Here is a 24,566-nt window from a genome sequence, read left to right as displayed (position 1 = left end):
TCAGTTACCTTTATAACTAAAGCTTTAGCACATTAATTAAACTTCACTGTCTACCGTTTCTGTATCATTTCTCTTATTGAGACTAGGTAAAATAGACTAGGTATAATAGAAAAACAAGTAATAGTTTAACAACAGTAACAACGAATTACTTTTAGAAACATCCTGCTCAAAAGCTCTAATAGTTATCCAGTTCAGGATATGCTCATAGAAAAGAATAATGCAGGTTACCTTAAAACTTTGAAGCTCTAAGAATGCATAGTGGACTAACTTTATAACTTAGAACTATAGTCTATCTGATATTTCTCAAATAGTGGCTACTAAATGATACATTTAATTGAAGTTGATATAGAAAATCATTAACAGAAATGGAGGTAGAATCAAAAAAAATCTGCCAGTTTACTTTTACAAAAAGAAAAAATCAACTATAGTTTTCAAATCAAACTAGTTGTTCAATAACAAGAAGGCAGTGGGGTGGGGAAATGGCACAATGAATCGGAACATTTCCTGAACAGGAATGAAGACCTTACAGTCAAATCACCAGAACCCAGGTCAAAAGGCAGGCACGGACAGCGCAACTGTAACCCCAGTGTTATAAGGCAAGAAAGAAAGATTGGCTAGTGCTTGCTGGTCACCGGCCTAGGTCCAGGCTCAGTGAAAGACACTGTCTATAGGGAATATGGTGGAGTGACAGTATAGGACATGAGACACCTTCCTATTCCTCTTCCTCTGGCTTCTGCATGCTCAAAATGAGAGGCACCTGCACATACACATGTGCATACACCACAAACAACCACAAATGGACAAACACAAACACAAAGCAGTTATTCCTGGAATAAAGTATAAAATTAATTTTCTCACATGTAATATTTAATCATTGTGTCCAACTAGAACTTCTGATAAATTTAATAGTTGTTTCAATGATGGCTTTTTAGAATTACTAGGATTGAACTTAGTCAAAACAAACAAATAAACAAAAAAAAATACTTGGAAAAAGTTAAGCTAAAAAAAACTACCTTCTAGCAATAAGTGCTTTCTATATTATAATCACAAATCACAATAAGGCCTTGAAGTTATCTGACACTTTGATCAAGGCAATAACAATTCAAGATCCTTTAACAGTTTTTCACTGACATAATTTTAAAGCATTGTTTCATCAAAAAGCAAAAACACAAAAGTGAAATTGAAAATAAACCAGGCTACTCAACTTCTATACTTGTCAATATCCATTTTAAATGTACTCAGTACAATTTTCTAGATCAATTCAAAACAAGATTATTAATTTAATTCTGAAAGATATAAACTACTAATACTGCTTAAATTTACATTAGTTTTGTCAGCTCATTGTGGGTTCACACCATGCTTTTGTGTAAAAAGTGTTTGCTATTAAGCCCGTCCATATAAAAAGGAGTTTGGATCATACACCACTTCATAACCAAATACTCCAAGAACTAACATTTGATCACTCTTCATGCATGCTGGATAATTTACAACCACCTATAATTCTAGCTTCAAGATATGCAATACTCCCCCCTTTATGGCCTCCATGGACACACACAGCAAGAACACACATGTGTACACACACACACACACACACACACGCACACACACATAATTAAAATAATAAAAATAAATCTTTAAAAAAATTAAAAGTATGTTCAGGCCAGAGAGATTGCTCCATAGGTAAAGGTGGTTGCCACTAAATCCCATGACTTCAGTTCCATCCTTGGGACGCACACAGTGGAAAGAGAGACCAACTCCTACTTGTCTCACTATCACCATGTAGGAATAGGAAAATGTGACACACACAAATATCTACGTACTTTTAAAAAGACTTCCCAACACTCAACAATAAAAATAAACAAATAAATCCACTAAACAAAAGGCATAAAGACTTAACAGAACACCAAGGACAAACTACAAACACGTGAAAAGATGTTCCACACTACATCTCCAGAAAAATGCAAATAAAAGCAATGATATAGTAAGCAGAGTTCTGACGATACTAAATGTTAAATACTATAGTAATGAAGCTCTAATCCTTGCTGGTGAGAATTAAAAATAGTACAACCATTTAAGAAGAAAATTAGAAGACAAACTGTATACATTCTAACAGGCCAATAGAGGTTTTCTTTAAGTTCTTAGGTTTTTATCAACAAAACTTGCAAACAGATAATAACAGACATATTACAATTAAGTACCAAAACTTGGAAGTTCATCATTTTTTAAAATGTACCATGTGGTGAGGATGCTGATGAGGGATGATGCTATGCATGTAAAGGGTGGTAACCATGTGGTGAAGATGCTGATGAGGAATGATGCTATGCAGAGGCTGGTAACCATGTGGGGATGCTGAGGGATGATGCTATGTCTGCACAGACGCTGGTAACCATGTGTTGGAATTCTTTTTTTTTTTTTTTGGTTCTTTTTTTTCGGAGCTGGGGACCGAACCCAGGGCCTTGCGCTTGCTAGGCAAGCGCTCTACCACTGAGCTAAATCCCCAACCCGTGTTGGAATTCTGATACGGGATGATGCTGTCTGTAGAGTCTGTCAGTATAAGAGCTATCTGCACTTTTTCAATTTTGTTATGAACCTAAAACTATTTTTGAACAAAAAGACATATCTTTGAGATTATAATTACTCATTTTACACTTTTCTTTCCTTTCTCCAAACAATACAGATTTTTAAGAGGAAAAAGTAAAGTTTAATAGTAGTGAGCTCTTCGAGAGTCAGACAATCAGAAAGTAGATGACTATTTTACAAGAGTATAACTTACCTAGATGGAACTTCTCTTGATGCTTTAACCGTGCAAATCTGGATTTGAAATGTTCTTCACAATAGGTACATTTAAAAGGTTTATCTTGTGAATGCAGAATCATGTGTTCTTCCAAGTGTGGTCTTCGAGTAAAAGATTTCTTACAAATCTAAATGAAAGTATACATAAAATGTAACTACCTTAATTTAAGCATGAATTAAAATATAAAGGCTATAACAAGGATAAAACATTTAAATTCAAGAGAAGTATCTTCCAACAAAAAAAGCACCAAAAGATAATCGATTTTCTACCTGTGCTAGGAAAGGAGGAAAATAAACACTAGAATTATAGCCCCAAATTATGCTAAATTAACCCTAAAGTAAGGCCATATTGTATGTTTAACATGGCTGTAAAATACTTAGTATCTTAATTCTAGACAGCAATTTCTTTTCAAAACACAAAGATTTATTTTATACATGTGAGTGTTTTGCATGCATATAAGTATGTGTAGCACATGCATGCCTGGTGTCCATGGAGGTCACAAGAGGATGTTAGAGCCCATGGAACTGGTTTATGGATGATTGTGAGATGTCATGCAGGTGGCAACAAAATCTGAGTCCTTTGTAAGAGCAGTGAGTGCTCTTTGAACTGCTGAGCCATCTCTCTAGCCCCTGAATATCAATTTTTTAATCCACAAAATAAGCCCAAATTTTATTTCCAGAATTTATATCAGGGATAAAAATATTTTTAGCATTATTATCACATTATTTAATTAGGATTATAATTAAATGACAGAAATCACTTATCTTGAAGTTTTCAGAAATAAGAAAAGATGGTTTATAAAAACGTGATACACGTCAGGGACTTAAAAGGAATGAAGCTCTTATAGCAACAGATAGCAGCACCAACCAGGCACAATTCCAAGATTATTTTATTTAATGCTCAAAAAATACTACAGAGCACACAAAACTACCAATATCATCATTTGTAGAGTTGAGGACGATAAAACCTCATAAGGTAAAGATATTATGTTGTATAGAATCAAAGAAATTAACCTCGATTTCTTGAAACCACAATCAAAACTGGGGATGATTCTTAAGTGTCCTACATAAGCAAGTTAGTCTTTAGAATAAAATGTATAACAAGCAATATTAAATACTAAACTATATGCAACTAAATAATGAAAAGAGTCCCTAAGAGTGTGACAAAATAAACACCAATATTTTGTTACTATTCCCACAGAAAAATACAGCTGAATTGTTCTCCCCCAACTCTTTTTTAGCACTGACTGGTTTAACCAATAGCATGGAGTGGAAGTTATGATCTTGGACTTCAAAGGCCTTGACTATGTTTCCTGGCTGGATCTCGATTCCTCCCCACCACCCCTACCACTGTCTCCTTCCCCTCCCCCTTCCCTCCTCCCCTTCCCTCCCTCTCTCTGAATCTAGCTGCTATGCTGGAAGTATAAAGAAAGTCCAAGCAGCTTCACAGAAAACAAAAAGTCACTGCCTATCCTTACTAACCCTAGCCATCAAGCATCACCAAGTTGGCAGCCATACAAGTAAGTCAATGGGAAAGTGCCTCAAAACCAGACAAGATCATCCTCCTTTGACTGACATCACACAGAACCAAAAAAATACCAAGCAAAGCCTTGACCCCACTTTGGTTCCGAATCCACAAAAGTGAAAAAAAGGAAAATAGCAGTTTAAGGACCCTAAAGCTTCAACATGGTTTATTATAAAGCAACAGACAACCAGGAATGGGGCGTTAACTTTAATACTTTATATTCTGCCACAGTAATGTCAGAGATTGCCATACACATCTATAAAAACAAGCATAGTAATTTTGCAAATTGCATGCCAGGGGCAGATCAGGGAAAACTACCAACCGAGACAGATTCTCCACTTCTAAAGTCTGAGAAAACTAACGCATCACAGGCTAAATTTAAAAAAAATCAATTATAGGTTCTAAAAGTGAGAGAAGTTCCATTACTTTTAAAGCCCAATTACTTGGATTTTCTAATAGAAATTACAAATTCTTACATCACATTTCCAACTCTCGCTCTTAGTCTTCTTAATGGAAATAAATTCTTGTGCATTTTCAGGATGAAATCTATCAAAGAAAGAAAACATTGAGAAAATATGTTAAATAAGTCTCTATTCCATATGAATCTGTCAACAGTGCTTTCAAGATCAGACATTATCACAGTGTGGTACACACGTCACACTCAGGAGGCTGAAGCTAGAGGGTCGAGAATTGTAGGCTAGCCTGTACTACAAACCAAAGCTGTGCTTCAAAACACAAAGAACTAAATAGGACTTGTTTACTGTTGGTTTTGTAAACACAGGGGTCTCACTCTGTAACCCAAACTGGCCGTAAGCTTACAGCAATCAACCTGCCTCAGCCTCACATGTGCTGGAATTACAACAATCAGCAACCTTACCCACCTTAGATACTGGTTCTTCTTATAAACACAGGTGCATATATTAAGAATATAGGTCCCATCGCTTAAACAATTTTATACATATATCTAAGTTACACAGAAATCAAGAAAAGCATATATATTTAAATGTACTCTTAAACAAAATCTACATGCTTTCAGGTATTTCAATTTTTAAAGTTAATATTAAATAGTCATGAACTTTTCCATCGTAAAAGTGAATATGGAAAAAAAATTAAAGTCATGAATTTCTGAAGGCATACTTGTCAAAACTGGATTTTTTTTTAAAGGATAATCACAGTGCATCTTAAACTTTACACTCCCAGCCATACACCTGCTGCGCTGTCAAAAGGCTTCATCAACAGTGAGGAAAACTACGGACAAAGCGACGTTTCTTGTTACTTGTGTTCACACTGGCAGGCCAGTGGCGCAGGCTCCGAAGCAGGATACTTGCCTCTTGACGTGCTTGGCGAGCGTCTTCTTGCTCGCGTGCAGCTTATTACAGTAAGGGCACTTGTGCTCCTTCTTATGAAACTCCACCTCGCTGCTGTGCTTCTTTCTGTGAACGGTTAGGTTAGACTTGGTCGAATAACGCTGGTGACAGATATCACACTCAAAGGGCTTCTCACCTGTGTGCACACGGGTGTGGCTCTCATATTTCCCTACAAGGGAGAAGAAAATTGAGTTCAATGAATCTGCTGTGCTGTGACTGAAACATCACAGTGCAATGAAAAGGCGTGGTTTAATAAACGTAATATATATACATATATATAACTAAAAAGAAAACTATTTACCTAAATTTCTAACTAAATGAGCCTCAAACACTCAGCACTTTGAGCTTATTGCTTAACGTATATTTTACTCAAATATTTAAGTTGTTTAAAAAAAAGTACTCATTCATGGATTTTAAAAATCTTAATGGCTGAAATTTTTCTGAAAAAAAAAGTGTTGACAAATTCTAAATTTTCAATGTATTTTTAAATGTAAAACTAACTTTTACCAGATATCCACTCGTCATTTCTCATTGACTATATCTGCAACTTAATCTTCCTATGCAGATCCACAAACTCGGTGCTCAGGATTAGTAGATCTTATTCAAATATCATGAGGAAGAAAAACGTTTACTTACTTTATTTTTTTTTTTCACAAAAGGCATTCTTGAAGAATGTTACAAACCCAAAATAATTAAAATAACAAATAATTAACAGTATGACCTATTTATATAAAAACTCCTAACAAAAATAGATGACTGTGTGTTTAGTACTGAAATGCTAAATCCAGCACATACACGTAAAATCTGAGAAAGTAAGAAAAGATGAGCAGGCATAAGAGGCATCCAGAGCCAGAGTCCCACCCGTAAAATGCACGCCTAAGATCTTTATCCACTCAGACCCTATCATTCAGGTGTTTCTAACAGAAATGACCAAGAAACTGTAACGCAGGCTGCTCAGCAAGAAAAGGACAGCCAAAGAGAGACAAATAGATGGCCTCAGTTGATTTACATTCTTATTTAGCAAAAAATTCTTTCCATCAGTAGAGGCGAAAGCACCATAGGTGATCACCTTAGATAGCAGAAATGTGTGACCTGGAACAAATAACGTCTCTGCTTCAAATCTTCCTTATCCCAACAAAGCACAGGAAGGAAATTTCTGCAGATTGATCTTTATCCTCTTACACATATGTGTATCCAGACAGCACCGTCAGTAACTGGACCCCTCCTCAGTTAGCTAAGCTTAGTTAAGCTGAAAATTTACTCTTAGTACCCGAGTTAGCAGTACTTTATGAATATCTAATAAATGAATTAATATATATATGATATTTCAAGCATTCTAGTACCTAGTAAACACTAGTAAATATCAGTCATTATTATTATTAGCCTCTTTAGATTCTTAGGATTAGAAAATAATTTATCAACTCCCAAATGCATGAATCTAATTTCTTGGTCCCAAATATAACAGGAAGAGTAACCTGAAAATATGAGGTGTAACAAAAACAAAAATGTGCAGCAGCCGTTCATTTTCTATAAACATTATTACAGCTGTAAAGATCTTATACTAGTAATTAGTAGTATTTTTATTACAGTAAAAATCAAAACTTTTCTATTTTGAAATAAAATTTAAGATATGTTTTAAATATCAAAACCATTAAGTACGAATAGTTAAACTTAAATTTTTAATTGATTACTCACCTTAGACCACTAAAAAAGTTTAATAAAAAAATTTTAAATAGCTCAAAATGGGCAAATACGGTGTGTGTGTGTATGTGTGTGTGTGTATGTGTATGTGTGTGTGTGTGTGTGTGTGTGTGTGAGAGAGAGAGAGACAGACACACAGACACACACACACACACACAGAGAGAGAGAGAGAGAGAGAGAGAGAGAGAGAGAGAGAGAGAGAGGAAGGGAGAATGTGAGGGTGCTTACCCATGTGTATACATGCCAAGACCTGAGTAAAGCACAGAGTGATGACTTTTTCAAGGTTCTCCATTTTGTTGTCTTGAGATGAGGTTCTAAATGAACAATAAGTTCACCCATTAACTAATCTGGAGGCCAGACCATTTTTGGACCCCACCTGTGACCATCTCTCAACTCTGGACTTACAGGTACACAGAGCCATTCCCAACCTGTTATGTGGGACTCAATCAAAGGCCTCTGGTCTTCATACTGACAGAGCCTTTTCCCCATCCCCCAAACCCAATGATTTTCTCCTTTAATTTTGGAAATGTAGTAAATTGTGATTTTTTTTTCTAATTTGCATGGTTTTTAAAATAAAAATTTGAGTAAGTTATAAAAGAGGAAAAAATAAAATAAACGTAATGATGTCAAGAGACCAAGAAAAATTCTCATAACACTAAGAATCACAGAAATGAAAAACTTAAATTTATGCATATCCATACTGCAGAGCCTATTTTATCCATGGATTTAAAATTCTGAACAAGAACAGCAGACATGCCTGAGGGAAAGCTCGCCTCAGAAGATCCACGTGAGTCTCCAGAGATTAAAGAAAACAAAAAAAAAGAAAAAAAAAAAAAAAAAAAAAAAAAAAAAAACCAAAAGAAAAAAGCAAAATGTAAGCCCCCAATAAATCTCAGGTTTAAGGCAAGTGGCAGGAGTGTAAGTATGAAAAGACAATCCTCAATAGAAACTAATATTCACAATCTATTTCATTTCTTCACATTTGTGTGGTAGATGTTATAATAACAATATATAAAATCATGTTCTTTTCAAACTATCAGTCTCTGTTTAAAAACAGAAAAACACCTTACAGAAAAAAACTGCACACAGTAGTTTTCTGAACGAAAACTCAGTAAAAACTGTCTCAAAGTAGTAGTAAATCAAAGGTGTTTTCACATGAATAAATTTGTCTTGATGTGTTTCTAAGTTTATCCCTCATATATCTCAGCAAAAATTATTTTTCAAATTTTATATGCAGTTTTTACGAGTATCACTAAATGAGCCTACAGATATTTCTAACCTGATATTGCTACTCTGAGTTACTCCTATTCATATAGCATACGGTAAAGAGCACAGAAACAAAATCCTTAGATGTAGAGAATTACAGCAGTGTTACAATTAGCTAAGAACCAAGCAGAACCCCTATCTAAAAAGACCAAAAGAACTCATGTTTAATAAAGAGGTAGAGGGGACACAAAACATTTTTGTCACTGGAGAAGATTAGATTTACGCCAAACAAAGATTTCAGTTTTCTACAGGAAACAAAAAATATAAATTATCCAAATTTCTCTCTTAGCCCATCTGTCATCTCTCTAGTTTGCTTTTTACCCAGTAGGTTTTTGGTACAAGGGGTAGCAAGGTCAAAGGACTTATATTTACATGAGAATCGGATGAGGGATGGACAGCTGGGAGCCTATGGAAAGACATAACTAGATCAGGAGTGCTACTTGCAGCACCAGAAAGAATAAAAGATCCGAGTAATGGAACCAAACCTCTGGGTTACGTATTGTGCAGCTAATAGTTCAGGCAGAATCTCAGTGCTTATCGCTTGCTCTCATAAACAACACAACCAAGTTAGGACATGGTAAAGAACCGTTACTGGGTCCACACAAGCCAATGTAAACCCAGATAGCATCCTTTAAACTTCGCTCAAGTTAGTAAGAGCTTGCTGACCTAAATACGCAAATCATACTACCTGAGCCAGCCTCGATTTAGTTAGACCAGCAAAATGATAGTCAAAAATCTAAGGTGGACCATTGTAGAATGCTGTAAGAGGAATGAGCGTGGTTTAAGAGGAACTGGAGAACAGCTATTAAATGGCTTTGAGATTAGGCAGACAAGACAGTCCAAGTGTATCTTCTGCATACTCTCTCCGTTCTAGCTGTGGCCAATCGCTCAGTTGACATTCACCACAAGCACTGCTCTACCCTCAGCCCACTTTTCATTGCCAACGCCTTCTCTTCCGAATCCAAGCAGCAGCATGCTTCTGCCTCTCTGCTTCCTTCTTGCCTCCTTGGCTTCTCGTTTTCTTGCCTCACTTCCATCTTCACACTGAGGCCAGGATGATCTAGCTGTAACTCACTGCCAGTCTCTCCTTTTTTTAAGCTCCCTGCCCATCCCAGCAGTTTCTTCAGATGAAGGTAAACCCCTCTGGATAGAATTCAAGTCATCCCCATGTTGGCTTTCCTTTACTTGACTACTCTTAGTTCCTGTCTTTTTTTTTTTTTTTTTCTATGCATCTTCACTTAGCCAAAAGACACCCAAACCTTAGCAATTTCTAGAACAGACAATGCCTTCATACAGGGATCCTTCTACCTTGTAAATACTAACCTATTCTGTATGTTTGAGGTTCAATACTACTTGTTCCGTGAAGCGAGTCATCATTTCCCTGATCACCTGTATTTATCCTGATAAGATGAACTCTATTGTATTATGATAACTTTTTACATGTACTCAGATACTTGAGGACAGAGAATATATCATTTCATACCTATTGAACAGTGCTTGGCAGGCATGCAATACTAAATTAATGATTAGCAAGGGCAGCTAACAGTCTTTGTAGTATTTAAGTGGTTCCCCAGAACCATCCATTTAATTCGCAACACTCATACTGTTAACAGCACATCTCATTTCACTAATGAGAAGGAAAACCCCACACAGGTTAAACAATGTATGCAAGGCCTAGTTTTCAAAACCCAGCAGTGTAACCCTATAAAAGCTCAAGCTTTTCAACCAGCATAAAAATAGAAACAAGTACTAGACAGACAGACAGACAGACAGACAGAGATATGCTATTGTAATGGCCATAAGGAAGAAAGGGTGTACAAGGAAAGCCCCAGTGTGGTCAAGCAGCAGAAGGGCAAAAGTGGAACATAAAATCATTCTGAAAACTAAATTGGAAATAACTGTAGACTGTGATCTACTGATTCTCAGAACAGAAGGAATTTGGGAAAAGATACTTGCAAACTTCTTGGTTTATTAGCTTCAATCATAGGTAGTATTTTCTGAATTCATGTACATAAAACTCAAGTTTCCTGAAGGGCATTAAAAGGGCACTCGTACGTTAACTTGTTTATAGTGACTTGAGGAAAAGCTAGGTTTAGAGGAATTAACTATATTTCTAGTACTATTACAGAATTGCATTAAAACAGACTGTGTGTTATAGTTTTCTAAACTTACTGGAGCTCAAAGCACTCTCTCAACAAAGTACCTCACGGGCTGACTGTTCAAGGCAACAGTCTGAGACCCATGTGCTAGACCTACAGTGCCTGTAGTGAACTGACCCTTGGTCACCAATTTCCAAGTCAAATCAGGCTAATTAAAGTTTGTGCATACCACAAGCAGGGAGTACAAAGTCTAAGATGTATAGGGAAGATAAAATGTTCCAAGATAAACGTTCCCAGGTATCTCAGCCCCAAAAAGTTGCTCTCTGTGTATATCCTCATACTGATAGAGCTAGAGACATTTGCTACCAGGATTGACAAGGTTCTTGTGCACATACACTCTTCCCATTGCCTAAGTTATTCAGAAGTTGTTTCGTTTCTCTGTGTATGAAAGAGTAAAAGTATTAATAATCACTATATTGGATTCTGCAAAGTATCCTTAGCAATACATTCAAAAGGCATTATAAAAGCAAAGAAACGTTTGTCACTGCAAAGCCAGTCTATACCTACTTGGAGAGCAAATGATTACAAATATCTTATAAGACGAATTTTAACCTATGCAAACAGCATGCATAACCCAGTACAGAACAGTCATATATCAAACTGCATGATTTCTTTTCCAAGGTCAGATGACACTGAGGTTGTCTTAATCATTTCATGTGCAGAATGTAACAATATCATCATCAGTGTACACGTGACTCAAAACTACTAGCACTTCTAAAATTAAACATTATATAAGTCAAAGCTGTACAGAATAACTGCTGATATTCTGGAGTGTTTCTTCCAAATACAGAGCCTGTACCCTGTTGAGACATGATGAAGACAACACAAAGGGGTAAACACCGGATTATTTCTGACTCACAACAAATTTAAAAATAACAAGGTAAACTATGTGCTGAAAACTGGAGCTCGTTCCCTACTTCAGAACTCTTTTTACATGTTCTTCTCAAAGTTTAGTTTTGAATGATTACCCCTGAGGGGGGAAAAGCCACAAAGGGTAAACAATTAGAGCTAGCAAACGGGCTCGCCTTACCTATCCGGTCAAATGTCTTATCACACTTGGGACACTGCAGGATCTTCTTATTGCTGTTCTGAATGACTACGGGAGCCAACCCTTCGTGGATGCTTCCTGCAGAGTCAGCAGCCTCGGGCTCCTCTTCTGCGTCATTGTCTTTGTCACTCTGCTCGGTGTCAGACTCCTCATCTGACACTTCCTCCTCCAGCTCCTCGTCCTCCACATTATATTCACTTCCAGGGTCCTCGGAGTCATTCCTATCCGACCTCTCCTTATCAAAACTTTCCTGATTCAAATTGTCTGACCCATCCCCACTCTCCTGTTCATCGTCACTGGTGTCATCAAACTTCACGGGACACTTCCGATTCCTCTTGGACCTCCGAGTAGAGAAACTGCGCTCCAGCATTTTTAACCCATGTTTTTTCCCCAGTAACAGGGACCTGTGAGTCTTAGCTAAATGGTTCTCTAAGGACTTTTTATAGCAGAAATGCCTACTACAAAATTTGCACTGATGATTGTTAGACAGCCTTCCGGTTAATTCATTTAGTGTCTCTTCTGGGGACGACTTGTCAGTGAGTTCCGCCTGAAACGTAGCAACGTTCTCATTATTCAGCAGCTTCACTGCGTCTATAATGTCCAAAAATTTTGCCGCCTCTAAAACAAGAGGTATTTCGTATTTGTACACAAAAAACTCTGATGTGTAAAGAAACTCGAGCAAATGCTGAAAAACTGAATGCGTTACGTGATCCAGGGTGACGACATCCGTGCTTGGATTTTTGCTCAAACACGCGTGGAAATAACTACTGCCAACAGCAACTACTACTTTATGCGCACTGAACTCTTTCCCTTCTACTATGATAAGTAAATCACAGAAAGACGGCTGCTTCTGCCTATCATCGTTCAAGTACTTCAGCAAATTCTTATTGTACTGCAAAGAACTCAAAAGCTTTCTCTGATCCGGAGAGGTGGGAAGCTCTTGGCAACACTGGAGAGCTTCAGGGGTTGGTCTTTCTGTCGACTGAGTGTAGGTCACTTGGCCACATTCCACAGCAGCATTTTCTTCTGAAGAATCTTTATGATAGCCTAGATGGATCTTCTCGTCAAGATCTGAAGTAACCTTTCTCCTTTTCTTCATTGCAGTACGGCAATTTTTGAACAAGAAACTTCATAAGTGGCTTACAAGATTCATGAAACAAAACTAGATTGTCTTGAACAACAGCTTCTGAAGGGGCGTGCCCCACCGTTTCATGGTCTGCAAAACAGCGAGAATCAGGTAAGAGCCCCACAGTATAGCAATCTTAAATAACCAAAGGTGCTGTCAACGAGTCTTTCCTACATCGTAACTAAATTACAAAGTCGACATTGCATTCACTAGCGGCTAAGATTTCTAGGGCAGAGAGAACCAGGAGAGCTGGGTTTGGGAAAGACAACCAACAAAAGAATAGTGTTAAGTGAAGGCACAGCACACCTTCCAGGCCTGACTAAGGTGGAAGAACAGAACACAGACAGCACTATCCCGCCGAGGCTGCAAACCTTGCAGACTGGCTGGCCCGGACTGCAGTCCGGGTTTGGGTGCTGTGACCGTGACAATAAGGCCAGCGCAGCCGCGAAAAGCAAGTCTCCATTAGCATGCTTTCCCAGGCGAGCGCGGCATGGCTCCAGAGAGACAGACCTTCCGAAATCCACTAGGCAGGGCGGCCCCAGGAGGGGCGCAGAGAGTGGGGTCAGCACGGGCGACGACTGCAGGAAGCGAAGCCTTCCCAGGCCCGGGTCCGCGGGGACCGCGCTCGCCCGTGACCCTTCCCTCCCAGGCTGTCCGGGCGAGCGCCCCACAGGCCCATTACCGGGAACCCCGGGCTCCCGCGCCGGCTCGGGGCCGCCCAGCTCCGATCCCCGCGCGCTCGCGCCCGCGCCCACCCACTTCCGGGTCCGGCCCCCCACCTCATCCACCTCGGCGGCGCTCCTTCCCCTTGCGGAGTCCCGCCGCCGCCGCTCGCCAGGCACGTCAGCCGCGCGCAGTCGCCCAGCCGCCGCGAGAGGCCGGAGAGCCGGGGGCATCCGCCAAAGCGCATGCGCCTGCCTCCCTGCCCCGCGCATGTGCAATGAGCTTTCTTTGCTGCTCTGGCTACCCTACTAAGGTTCCAGGTCTGTTATACCCGCTTTTCGTGGCGACTTGGGGGCCTTCGCTAATTGAATCAGCAAAACGTGGCTGCAGAAGGGAAAACGAAGATAGCTGTGATGAGGAGTTGGGGGGAATTGGCGCCGTGACCACTAGTGTGTTCCAGTCTGTCACGGAACAGCCACCTCCTCTGGAAGCCTGCCCCAGTCCATAGTGGCAAACACCCAAATGCGGGCTGCAAATAGTTATGTGGCTTTCCAAGATTTACATATGCGTAAAATGTACGCGCACGTTAAATTGTGGGGTTTGTTTTTATTAACTTACTATGAACAGATGATTTGCATGTAGGTGCGAAGCTGAGAAAAGGACATCCAAACCTTCAGCGACTTAAGAGCCTCAGAGCCCTTGCCTAACTTGTTTCTTCTCCGACAGAATGCCCAGTAGACTGATATTGCCCATCTAACGATGAAAGTTCTAGAGCTTGTTTGTACAAACCTAAGGGGAAAAAATGATACAAAGGCTGTGACCAAATGAAATAAATACCACCACCACCACCACCACCACCACCACCAACTTTCCCTTTTACCTGTAACTCCACTCTCTTCATAACTCTGAATCTGAAAAAGTTACCCTCTCATTAGAAAATATGGTGAGTACACATGGAGGGATCCATGACTCCAGCCACTTACATAGCAAAGGATGGCCTTGCTCAGAATCAACAGGAGGAAAAACCCTTGGTCCTTTGAAGGCTCGTTTCCCCAATGTAGGGTAATGCTAGGGTGTTGAGGTTGGAGTGGGTGGGTGGGAGTGGGAGCATCCTCACAGAAGCAGGGGGACAGGGGAGGGCATATGGAATGGGGAGGAGATAACATTTTATATGTAAATACATAAAAGAAAAATAAAATTTTAAAAAAGTTGGGGAAAAAAACAGGATGCCCTGAAAAGCAAAAGGAGAAGGAGAAGGAGGAGGGAAAAAAGGAGAAGAGGAGGAGGAGGAGGACGAGGAGGAGGGAGGGGGAAGGAGGAGGAGGAGATGGCGACGACGACGACGATAATGATGATGATATGGGCAAGGACATACCCAGGAGAAGGAGAAATGGGGGGAATACCTCAACTTTGTTTCCCTTGTTTGAATAGACATTGCAGTGAAGGTGCTTTATAGACGTACTGAAAGGCCTATTTGTAGATATAGCTCTCTAGAAATCTGCTGCGCCCCATCCTATCAGTTAGCCAAGACTGGCATCAGGCAAATAAACAGTTCCTCCCTTCTGTGTTTTCACCCCAGAACAATTGGGAGTGAAGACTGGATCGTCAACTCTTGCCAAAATTTTAAGCTTATTGGGCTGTTCCTGTGGATTTTACAGTCCAAAAAACTAAAGACATGACAGCTCCTACATACGGTTGAAGAGAAAGTCCATTGTAGAAATGAGAGAACATCCAGAAACACCTGGAATGGTCTAGACCGAACTGGGCCGTGGGACGGGGAGAGAAGAGAGAGGAGAGAGGAGAACTAAAAGGAGCTTCGGACTAAGAGGCCATGAGCGGTCCAGGAGACCAAGAAGGAAACAGGAGCCATAGAACAAGAGAACAAGAGACCCTGTACTCAAAATGGCTGGGTTATATAGGTATCAGAGAAGCTAGAGGAAGGGAAAAGGAGCTCAGAGGCTGAAGAGATTTAGTGTAGAGGCCCAGGAAGGTCAGTGAGAGTGACTTAATACTTGAGATGCTTAGAATCGAGCGGCCATTTGCCATCAAGCAGTTTTTGTGTGTTGAGTGGGCAACACAGCCATTGCCTCTAATTTAAGACCTAACAACTGTGTGACCTAATTTCTGGAGCTAAATCTTATCAACCTTACTATTCTGTCCTGTTTCTGTTTCTCCGGAGAGTAAGAAGCAAAAGTTAAATATAACATGCATAGGAATCAATCTTAATTATGTGCAATTTGTATGCAAATTCTCGCCTACTGGGCTACAAAATATTTCTGAGACCAGTTATTAATCATTTTCTTTTCTCTTTTTCTGCATTTTAAAATGTTTATAGGACATAAGAATCCTTTTCATACCATAAACTACACAAAAGCCAGACATTGGTTAAATTTCACTCAAGAGCCATTGTTCTCTAACCTCTCCCTCAGAAAACGCACAAGTAAATAACTGAAAACTGTTCCCTTAGGTGCTCTATGCTGGATAACCAACACTCCAAACTGGATAATTTATACACTATATAGTTTATTTCTTATATTTCTAGAGTGTAAGCGTGGTGGTTTGAATATGCTTGGCCCATGCAAGTGATACTATTAGAAGGTGAGGCTAAGTAAGTACTATTAGGAGGTAAGTGTGTGGCTGTGCGGGTGGGCTTTGAGGTCCTATATTCAAGCTCTACCATCGTGGAAAAGACCCTCTTCCAGGGTACCTGCAGAAGAGAGTTCTCTCCTGGCTGCCTCCAGATCAAGATGTAGAACGCTTTCTATCTTCTTATTTCTTCCTCAATTTCTTTGTTCAGAGACATTCCTCAACTTCTTTGTTCTTGCCATACAGGTCTTTCACTTGCTTGGTAAGAGTTGTACCAAGATATTTTATTTGTGGCTATTGTAAAGAGTGTTGTTTCTCTCGTTTCTTTCTCACCCTGTATAACATTTGCATAAAGGGGGGCTAAAGATGTTTTGATTTGATTTTGTATCCAGCCATTTTGCTCTAGAAGAACCTCTGGAGTCACTTATGTATGCTCTCATTTCACCTGCAAGTGGTGATACTTCGACTTCTTGTTTTCTCCCTTGGCCCCCCTTTAGTGTTCTTATTTTTCTAGCTAGAATTTAAGTGTTATGTTGAATAGACAGGGAAAGAGTAGTGATCAGCCTTGTCCTGTCCCTGATTTTAGTGGAACTGATTTAAGTTCCTCTCCATTTAATTTAATATTGGCTATTAGCTTGCTGTAGATTGCTTTGATTATTTTTAGATATGTGCATTGTGTCTCTGATCCTTCCAAGACTTTTGACATGAAGGGGTGTTGGGTTTTGTCTAGGTCTTTTTCAGCATCTGGTGAGATGATCATATGATTTATTTTTGCTTTCAGTTTGATTATATGGTAGATTATATTGATGGGTTTTCATATATGGAACCACCACTGAGTCCCTGAGATAGCAGCTTTACTCCTAATAGCCAGAAACTAGACACAATCTAGATGCCCCTCAACTGAAGAATGAATAAAGCAAACAAACGTGGTGCATCTACCTAATGGAATACTATTCAGCTATCTAAAATAAAACACACCATGAAATTTACAGGCCAATCGACAGAACTTGAGAATGTCATCCTGAGTGAGGTGACACGGACCCAGGAAGACACGTGTGGTATGTACTCAGTTATGATTAGACATTAGCAATTAAGTGCTAATTAACTAATTAGCAATCCACAGACCCACAAAAACTGATTAATAAGGAGAGCCCAAGGGAAGATATGTAAATTTCACTCAGAAGGGGAAACAAAACAGTTATCAGAGGTGGACAGAGAGGGAAGAGGGTTGGAGAGGGGGTGATGAGGGGATGGGGAGGGTGATCAGGTGTCAGGGGCAGGGAGGGAGCAGGAGGAGGCTGGGAGTGAGAATGGAAATCAGTGGGGCCATCTCTGGGAGGAGGCTACATGGCAGGAGGCTACGGGGAGTCTATAGTGTTAAGATTATAGCACTGAGATTCCTACCAGCGGTGAATATAGAGACTGTAGTCAGGAAAGACTTCCAATGAAAGGAGGAAGAAATCAACCCACCCACAAAACTATCAACCCACAATGTGCCCGCCTATAAGACGTACAGGGATAAAGATGGAGCAGAGACTGAGGGAACCAATGCCTGGCCCGACTGGAGACCCAGCCCCCGCAAGAGGCCGACCCTGACACTATTAATGACACTCTGCTATGCTTGCAGACAGGAACCTAGCATAACTGTCTCTTGAGAGGCTTCATCCAGCAGCAGATGGAAACAGGTGCAGAGACCCACGGGCGAACATCAGGCAGAGGTCGAGGAGTCTTGAGGAAGAGTTGGGGGTAGAATTGAATGAGCCAGAAAGGTCAAGGGCACCACAAGGAGACCCACAGAACCAACCTGGGCCCATGGGCACTCACAGAGATTGACCAACCAACCAAAGAGCATGCAGGGGCTGGACCTACACCCCTCACACATATCTGTAGCAATGTGCAGCTTGTTCTTTATTTGGTCCCCTAACAATTAGAGCCCATGCTATCTCTAACTCTGTTGCCTGCCATTGCAACCCGTTCTACCTGGACTACCTGGATGTGTCTCAGTGGGAGAGGAGGTACTTTGTCCTGTTGGAACCAGATATACCAGGGTGGGATGGTACCCAAGGGGGGCTTCCCCTTCTCTGAGAAGAAGGGGTGAGAGTAATGAAGAGAAGAATTTGTAAAAGAGGAACTGGAAAGAGATGAGAGATGGGGAGCTGAGACTGGGATATAATGTGAATTTTAAAATTTAAATTATGTAAAGGAAAAAATTATGTAGAACTCTTGTCTCCTTCCATGCCATGTCTGCCTGCATGATGCCATGCTTCCCACCCACCACGATGCTAATGAACTGAATGAACTGAACCTCTGAAACATTAAGCCCCAACTAAATGTTTGCCTTTGTAAGAGTTGCCTTGGTCATGGTATCTCCTCACAGCAGTGAACCCCTAACTAACACAGAGGGAAACCCAAATTCGAGGTTTTGACATTCAGAGTCTCCTAAGGGCTCATTTACCCCCCCATCCTCACTTGGAAAGATGAACCAGCCTCCCTCCGCATTAGGTTTAAAAGCCAGTTTATAGGAAAGATAAACTAGGGTCTTTTCTGTCCATTATTAAATCTGTTTCTCAAGGATTTGGCTATAGTCCACCTGTGGCCTTAACTACTAATGGTTCCATACTGCCTGTTCCAGGGAAGGCAATCATGTCTGTTTTTTTTTTTTTAAAAAAATGGTTTTTAACTATCTCAAACCGTTATCTTTGTTTCAAAAGGTTGTTATGATACCTGTTGCTATGAATCCCTTGTTGTGACTATCTTGCAATTAAGACTTTGTTTCAGGAGGTCCTTGTGAGTAATTTGTTGGGCTTAGATTCTGCTCCAATAACCCCGCCTATTTTGATATTTTGACTGACCCATTTGGAAATCCTCTACCCCTGAGATATAAAAAGTTTCCTTGACATCCTAAGGGGAAGCTGACTGTACATACAGATTAAAGAAAGGCTTGTTTAAGTAATTGCTCGCTTTAATTAATTTGGCCACGATGACTGTTCTGGTCACCCTTGCACTTCCGTCTTTGGGATTAACAAAAGAGATTATCTCTCTGGATAAATAACAGAAATGTTTTTAAGAAGTCATAAAATATTCCAATCAATCCTTTAAGTCCCGTTCACTAGTGAAGGCAGAGCTCTCATGTCAATCGCTATACTGGAGATATAAGCTTCAGTTCATGATAAGGGATGAGGCATTCACCATAATCATGAGATGAAAATATTCCAAAGACGCCTTTAATTTGTATAGATTCAAAGACATCAGTAAATGAGACTTCACATTGAACTCCTCTTCCCCATTAGCATATATACATTGTATATGGTACTGGGTTACATAAGAATATGTTCGCACAAATATAAAGGACTTTGAGCATATTCTTACTAGCACTTCCATACGCTCCCATTTCTTTCCTGTTCCTCTGTGGCAGTACAATATTATGAAAATATCTCTTGAATGCTAAGAGACTGGATTTTTTTTTGCTAGACCTCAGAGCTAATGTTAATAATACACGTCAAAGTCGCATAAAATTGCTAGCCGACTGTATACTCAAATTGTTTCACCTGCCTTTAGGAGAAAAAACATAAAAACAAAAATGTATTGTTCTTGGCTTTCCCATGTAACCACAGTTTACACCTAAGCTAATATAGAGCTGTAACTTTAAATTGTGTACTCCTCCATTCTCCCAACCCAGAATAATATGTGCACATCGTTTTCAGAAAATAAGTATAGAAATTGGAAGAATCTCCCTAAAATCTACTAGAAAGAATGAGAAGAATTATTTATGAGTATATGCTTATAAACAACGCTTCTTGGGAACAATTGAAGCCAGTGACTTAATCTCTCGTAAAACTCAAAGTTTTCTGTCAAGTATCTCATTCCTTCCCCTGTGATGCTTTCTGTGCTATTCAGTAAATATACAGCAAAGGCTTTTGAAAGAGAAGGCACACAGCACATACAGACACATACAAGAGAGGCATAAAGCAACAAACAGATTCATAAAATGTCCTTTAGGAAGACACAGAGTCGAGCTCATACCGCCGACAAAGGACTGAAGACGCAGGGACCATGAGACAGAGGATTCGAATCTGGACTCAATCTTAGTTAAATGTCTCCAAGGGGGAAGGGCTTTCATTTCTTTCCTTAATGTGACGTTGATGCATTATGAAACTGTTTGAAATCCAGGGACCACAAATGAGAGAACACATACAATAGTGTCTAAGTCTGACTTAATAGCCACTTTCTGCAGATCACATGTTCCTTTATATGGAGAAATCTTGATATAATGATGGTAGGAATGTAAAATAGCCACTATGGAACTCAGTATAGTCATCCTTCAAAAAATAAAAATGAAAATTAGATCTAGCATATGCCCCAGCTTTTCCATGCCGTTAGCCAAAAGATCCAAGTCAACATGTCACATAGACACTTGCATGTCAATGATATTTAATAAAACTATTAACAGTGGCCAAGTTAAGTATCATTTTTGTTTCCTTTCAAATTATGGGTGTGCCTATATGTCTGTGTGTGGGTTTGTGCACATGAGTGTAGCTGTACATGGAGGCCAGAAGAGTGCACTAGACTCCACAGAGCTGTAGTTACAGACAGTTGTGAGCTGTTTCTCATGTGTGCTGCAAACTTACCTAGAGTGTTCTGCAAGAGCAGCAACTGCTCTTCACCGCTGACCCATTTCTCAAGCCTAGACCGTCAACAGTATTAACAATTTCCCCAAAAGACAGTCCATAGGTTGAAACAATCATTTGATAAATATGTATCTTAAGACGAACCTACATCTAGAATAGTATAAGGAAAGCTAATGAAAGTGTGGAGTACACAGAGCTATAGATTGTAGAGTAAGAAAATGTTCGAAAAGACACTTCATTAAGAGATGAGCACACAAATCTTGACTTTTCGTGTGGGTGCATTGTCATCAGCCATCTTCTGGCTCCTGTCTGGCTCCTGCTGCCAAGTCTTTCCAGCTGTTGTCATGTGTCACTATTCTGAGTTACATGGGACAATGGGAAGAGGGAGGGTCACTTCAGGGTGAAATATGGCATTTCAGGCAGCAAGGAGGAAAGGTCTCAATGAACTGAACCTTGAACAACTATTCAAAAGTTCTTTGGGATAGGAGAGGAACCAAGTTCCTCATACAAAAGTCTCTAGTCTAATCTATATGTTTCCTAAAGGAAAACATCACACCACCCCCCCTGCAACTCTAGGCCTTACTGTGCACTGTTTGCCCTACTCAATGACGTAAGACATTCCAGCCAGGTCTGCAAGGACAGTCTTATGACCAGAGTCATGCTAAGGATGCAAATCGCAAAGCTCCTCAGGCAAAATGACTCTACAGATAGCAGAAAACAGCCACTGCTTTCTACAAAGATTTCTTCAATGTCAAAGTACTTCTGCTGGATTCAGTGAAAAACAACTACTTCATTCAAACGCTTACCCTAGATATAGTGACTCTACCAAATCCACTACAGTCATGTTGGTCCAACCACGATGGACCTTTGGAACTGTAAGCCAAAACAAACCCCCTCACCCCTAAGTTGCGTCTGTCAGGCATTCTATCAAAGCACCAGAAAAGAAACTAATATACCATATTGTATGGTTTCTGTTCTCTAGCTCACCCATCAGACAAAAATTATTTAGGACAGGCTGTATTAATCGTTTACACTGTTGTACTCTAATAGTAGAATACTCAGATGCTGACAAGTCAGTAAATACATTGATCTCAATAAGCTAGCTGGACTTTTTGCAAACATTCCTCACCAAAAAGCCAAAAGTAATAACACTGGTTCTGGATAATTTTGAGCTTCTCTTTTAGTACTAAGCTGGTGTGCTGGCTGTTCTTAATTGTCTACTTGACTACATCTGAAACTAACTAGGAACACAAATTGCTGGGCATACCTGTGAGAACTGTTTCTTGCTGGATCATTCGAGCTTGGCAAACCACCTTCAATCTAATCCACACCTTCTTGGAGCAGCCTATATAAAGGACAGGAAAGAAAGGGGATTTTGTTTTTTGCCCACTTGCCTTCATTTTGTTCGGCACCTTCATATATCCCATGGCTGACACATTCCTTCCCTGGGATTAGAGCCTACTTCAAAGGACTCCAATGAATACAGAAGATCAGATGAGACGTCCAGCCTCATAGACTAAGAACCTATTAGATGTTTTGGGATTCCAGCAGGAGGCAGCCATTGTTAGACTAGCTGGACCATATCTATAAGCCACTCTCATAAACGTCATATATAATTATAGACACATACACACACATTTGTAAGTATATATGTATATATAAATGTATATAGGCATATATACATATATGTGTATGTATACATATTATATGTATACATATACATATATAATATATAGTATTATATATACTATATATAATATGTATATAGCATTATATATTCTATATATAATATGTATATATAGTATTGTATATACTATATATAATATGTATATATAGTAATATATATATATATAATTCTATGAGCGCTGTTCCTCTAGAGAACCCAAGCTAATACATCCAGTATAAATGTAATTTTTATTTACTTATTTGTTTATTTGTAAAAATCCAAAGTGACTATGATTCCCATTGTGATACCCTCCTAAAGACTAATCATGATTTAAAAAAAAAAAAGATACAGAGCGCTGTTATGTCTGTGAAGTCGAGCAGTGAAAATTTTATAAAACCAATATATTTTGTAGCACAGCACAAGATAGCCCACAGAATTGGTCTATAACTGTATTTCAAACAGGGAGTTTAAAATCCAGAATTTACAAAGAATACAGAAATGAAAAACAACAACAATAATAGTAATAAAACTCTCAGTCAGCAAACTAATTAAAACATAGTTTCAAAAAATGGAAACACAGTGGCCAATAATCACTTTTGAAAGTGCTCACATCCCTAGTCACCAGGGATATACAAATCAAACCACTTGGAGATTTCACCTCTTCTGACTCAAAAGAACTACCATCAAGAATCCTGAAGACAAATGTGGAGAGGATGTGAGAAAAGCGTGATCATTATTAACTATGGTGGAAGTACAAAATTAATGCAACCGTTATGGAAATTGATTTGGAAGTGCCTGAAAATATTAAAAATAGAAGCTGGAGAGATGGCTTACTGGTTAAGAGCTCTAACTGGTCATCTAAAAGACCCAAGTTGAACTCCCAGTACCCCATTAGGCAGCTCAAAAGCACCTGCAACTCCATCTACAAGGCACGCAGCACCCTCTTTGGCATACAGGTGGTTCACATTCATTCATGCATGCACATGTGCACACAGATACATCCATTGAAAATAAGAATAAACCTTTAAAAATTAAAAATAGAGCTGCTATATGATCCAACTAACCCACTCCTGAGCAGATACCCAAAGATCTACATATCGTACCACAGAGATGTTCGCAAGTTCATGTTTACCATTTTATTTGAGACTACAACCTAGATGTCCACCAACAGATGAATGGACGATGTGCAGATCAGGGTTTTTTTTTTTTTTTTTTTGTCAACCTAACAAAAGCTAGAATCATCTATAAGGGGGAAACTTTCCAAGAATAAACAACTTATTGTGGCACAGTGGCCCAAGGCTTAGGTACAGAACAAGAGTCTGAGGAAGAGATTGAGTCCTGTATGGTTTCCTGTAAATTGAAATGTGCCCCCAGGAGCAAGGCCAGGGTCAAGAGATCATGACAACTAGTAGGCAAACAAATTTCTCATGTAGGGGAAAGCGGAAACTTTTGAAGAAGGCCCTTACTCAGTTTTCAGAAGCAGTGAATGTCTTCGGGAGGAGAGGGCTCTGACTACCAAGCTGCCCAGAGGAGATTTCTCAGACCTGTTGAGGCCCTCACAAGTTTTCCTGGGAGATCTAAGGTTGCAGCTACTCTGAATCCTACCTCTGTTGGATTGAGCTATTTTGGTGTTTCAGCTGCTTTGAGTCACTTTTGATCCTATAAGAACTCTCTCACCCATATTTCTATCAGTAACCCCAATAAAAACTCAGTGGTCCAGTGAGACAGATTTTGATGCAATAGTCATTTCCATCTCTCATGAGTTTCCTATCTGGTATAAGTGGACATATGCATTGCATTTCCACAGCAAAGACTCTCACACAAAATGTCCAAAAACTGTAGGAAGATAATTCATGCCTGGCATTGAGAATCTCACACAAACTTTAATGGCTTCTGAGAGTGTGCCAAGTCCAATAAACTATTTTAATAATCGCATCTATCTGTTGTTTTGTCTAAAGAGAGCAATGTCAGTGTCAGCATGTGTTATACATGTATTGAATATCAGGCCTAGGGGGTTTCTTCTATCCCTTTACCTTGG

At 39.6% G+C, this 24,566-nt stretch overlaps 1 protein-coding gene across 4 annotated transcripts in view; it reads right to left on the bottom strand.

Moving 5' to 3' along the window:
• Zbtb41 (zinc finger and BTB domain containing 41) overlaps positions 1-13,863 on the bottom strand; it is a 29,251-nt gene extending 15,388 nt beyond the window's left edge. Inside the window, exons 1-5 of one of the 4 annotated variants that reach the window (XM_032914742.1) lie at positions 13,765-13,863; positions 11,842-13,075; positions 5,647-5,854; positions 4,795-4,864; positions 2,774-2,921 (exon numbers count right to left, since the gene is read on the bottom strand). In XM_032914742.1, coding sequence (XP_032770633.1) covers positions 2,774-2,921; positions 4,795-4,864; positions 5,647-5,854; positions 11,842-12,958 — 1,543 coding nt within the window. In that variant the 5' untranslated portion in view covers positions 12,959-13,075; positions 13,765-13,863. Of the gene's footprint in view, positions 1-2,773; positions 2,922-4,794; positions 4,865-5,646; positions 5,855-11,841; positions 13,076-13,495; positions 13,623-13,667; positions 13,735-13,764 lie in introns of those variants that run through there. The other 3 variants (XM_032914746.1, XM_032914743.1, XM_032914744.1) reach the window with 3 other exon arrangements.
• Positions 13,864-24,566: the final 10,703 nt, after the last annotated feature.

Source organism: Rattus rattus, chromosome 10 (genome assembly GCF_011064425.1).
Source record: "Rattus rattus isolate New Zealand chromosome 10, Rrattus_CSIRO_v1, whole genome shotgun sequence".
Taxonomy (NCBI): domain Eukaryota; kingdom Metazoa; phylum Chordata; class Mammalia; order Rodentia; family Muridae; genus Rattus; species Rattus rattus.
Note: the sequence above shows the minus strand (reverse complement) of the source record. Positions and strands in the feature narration are given on the sequence as shown.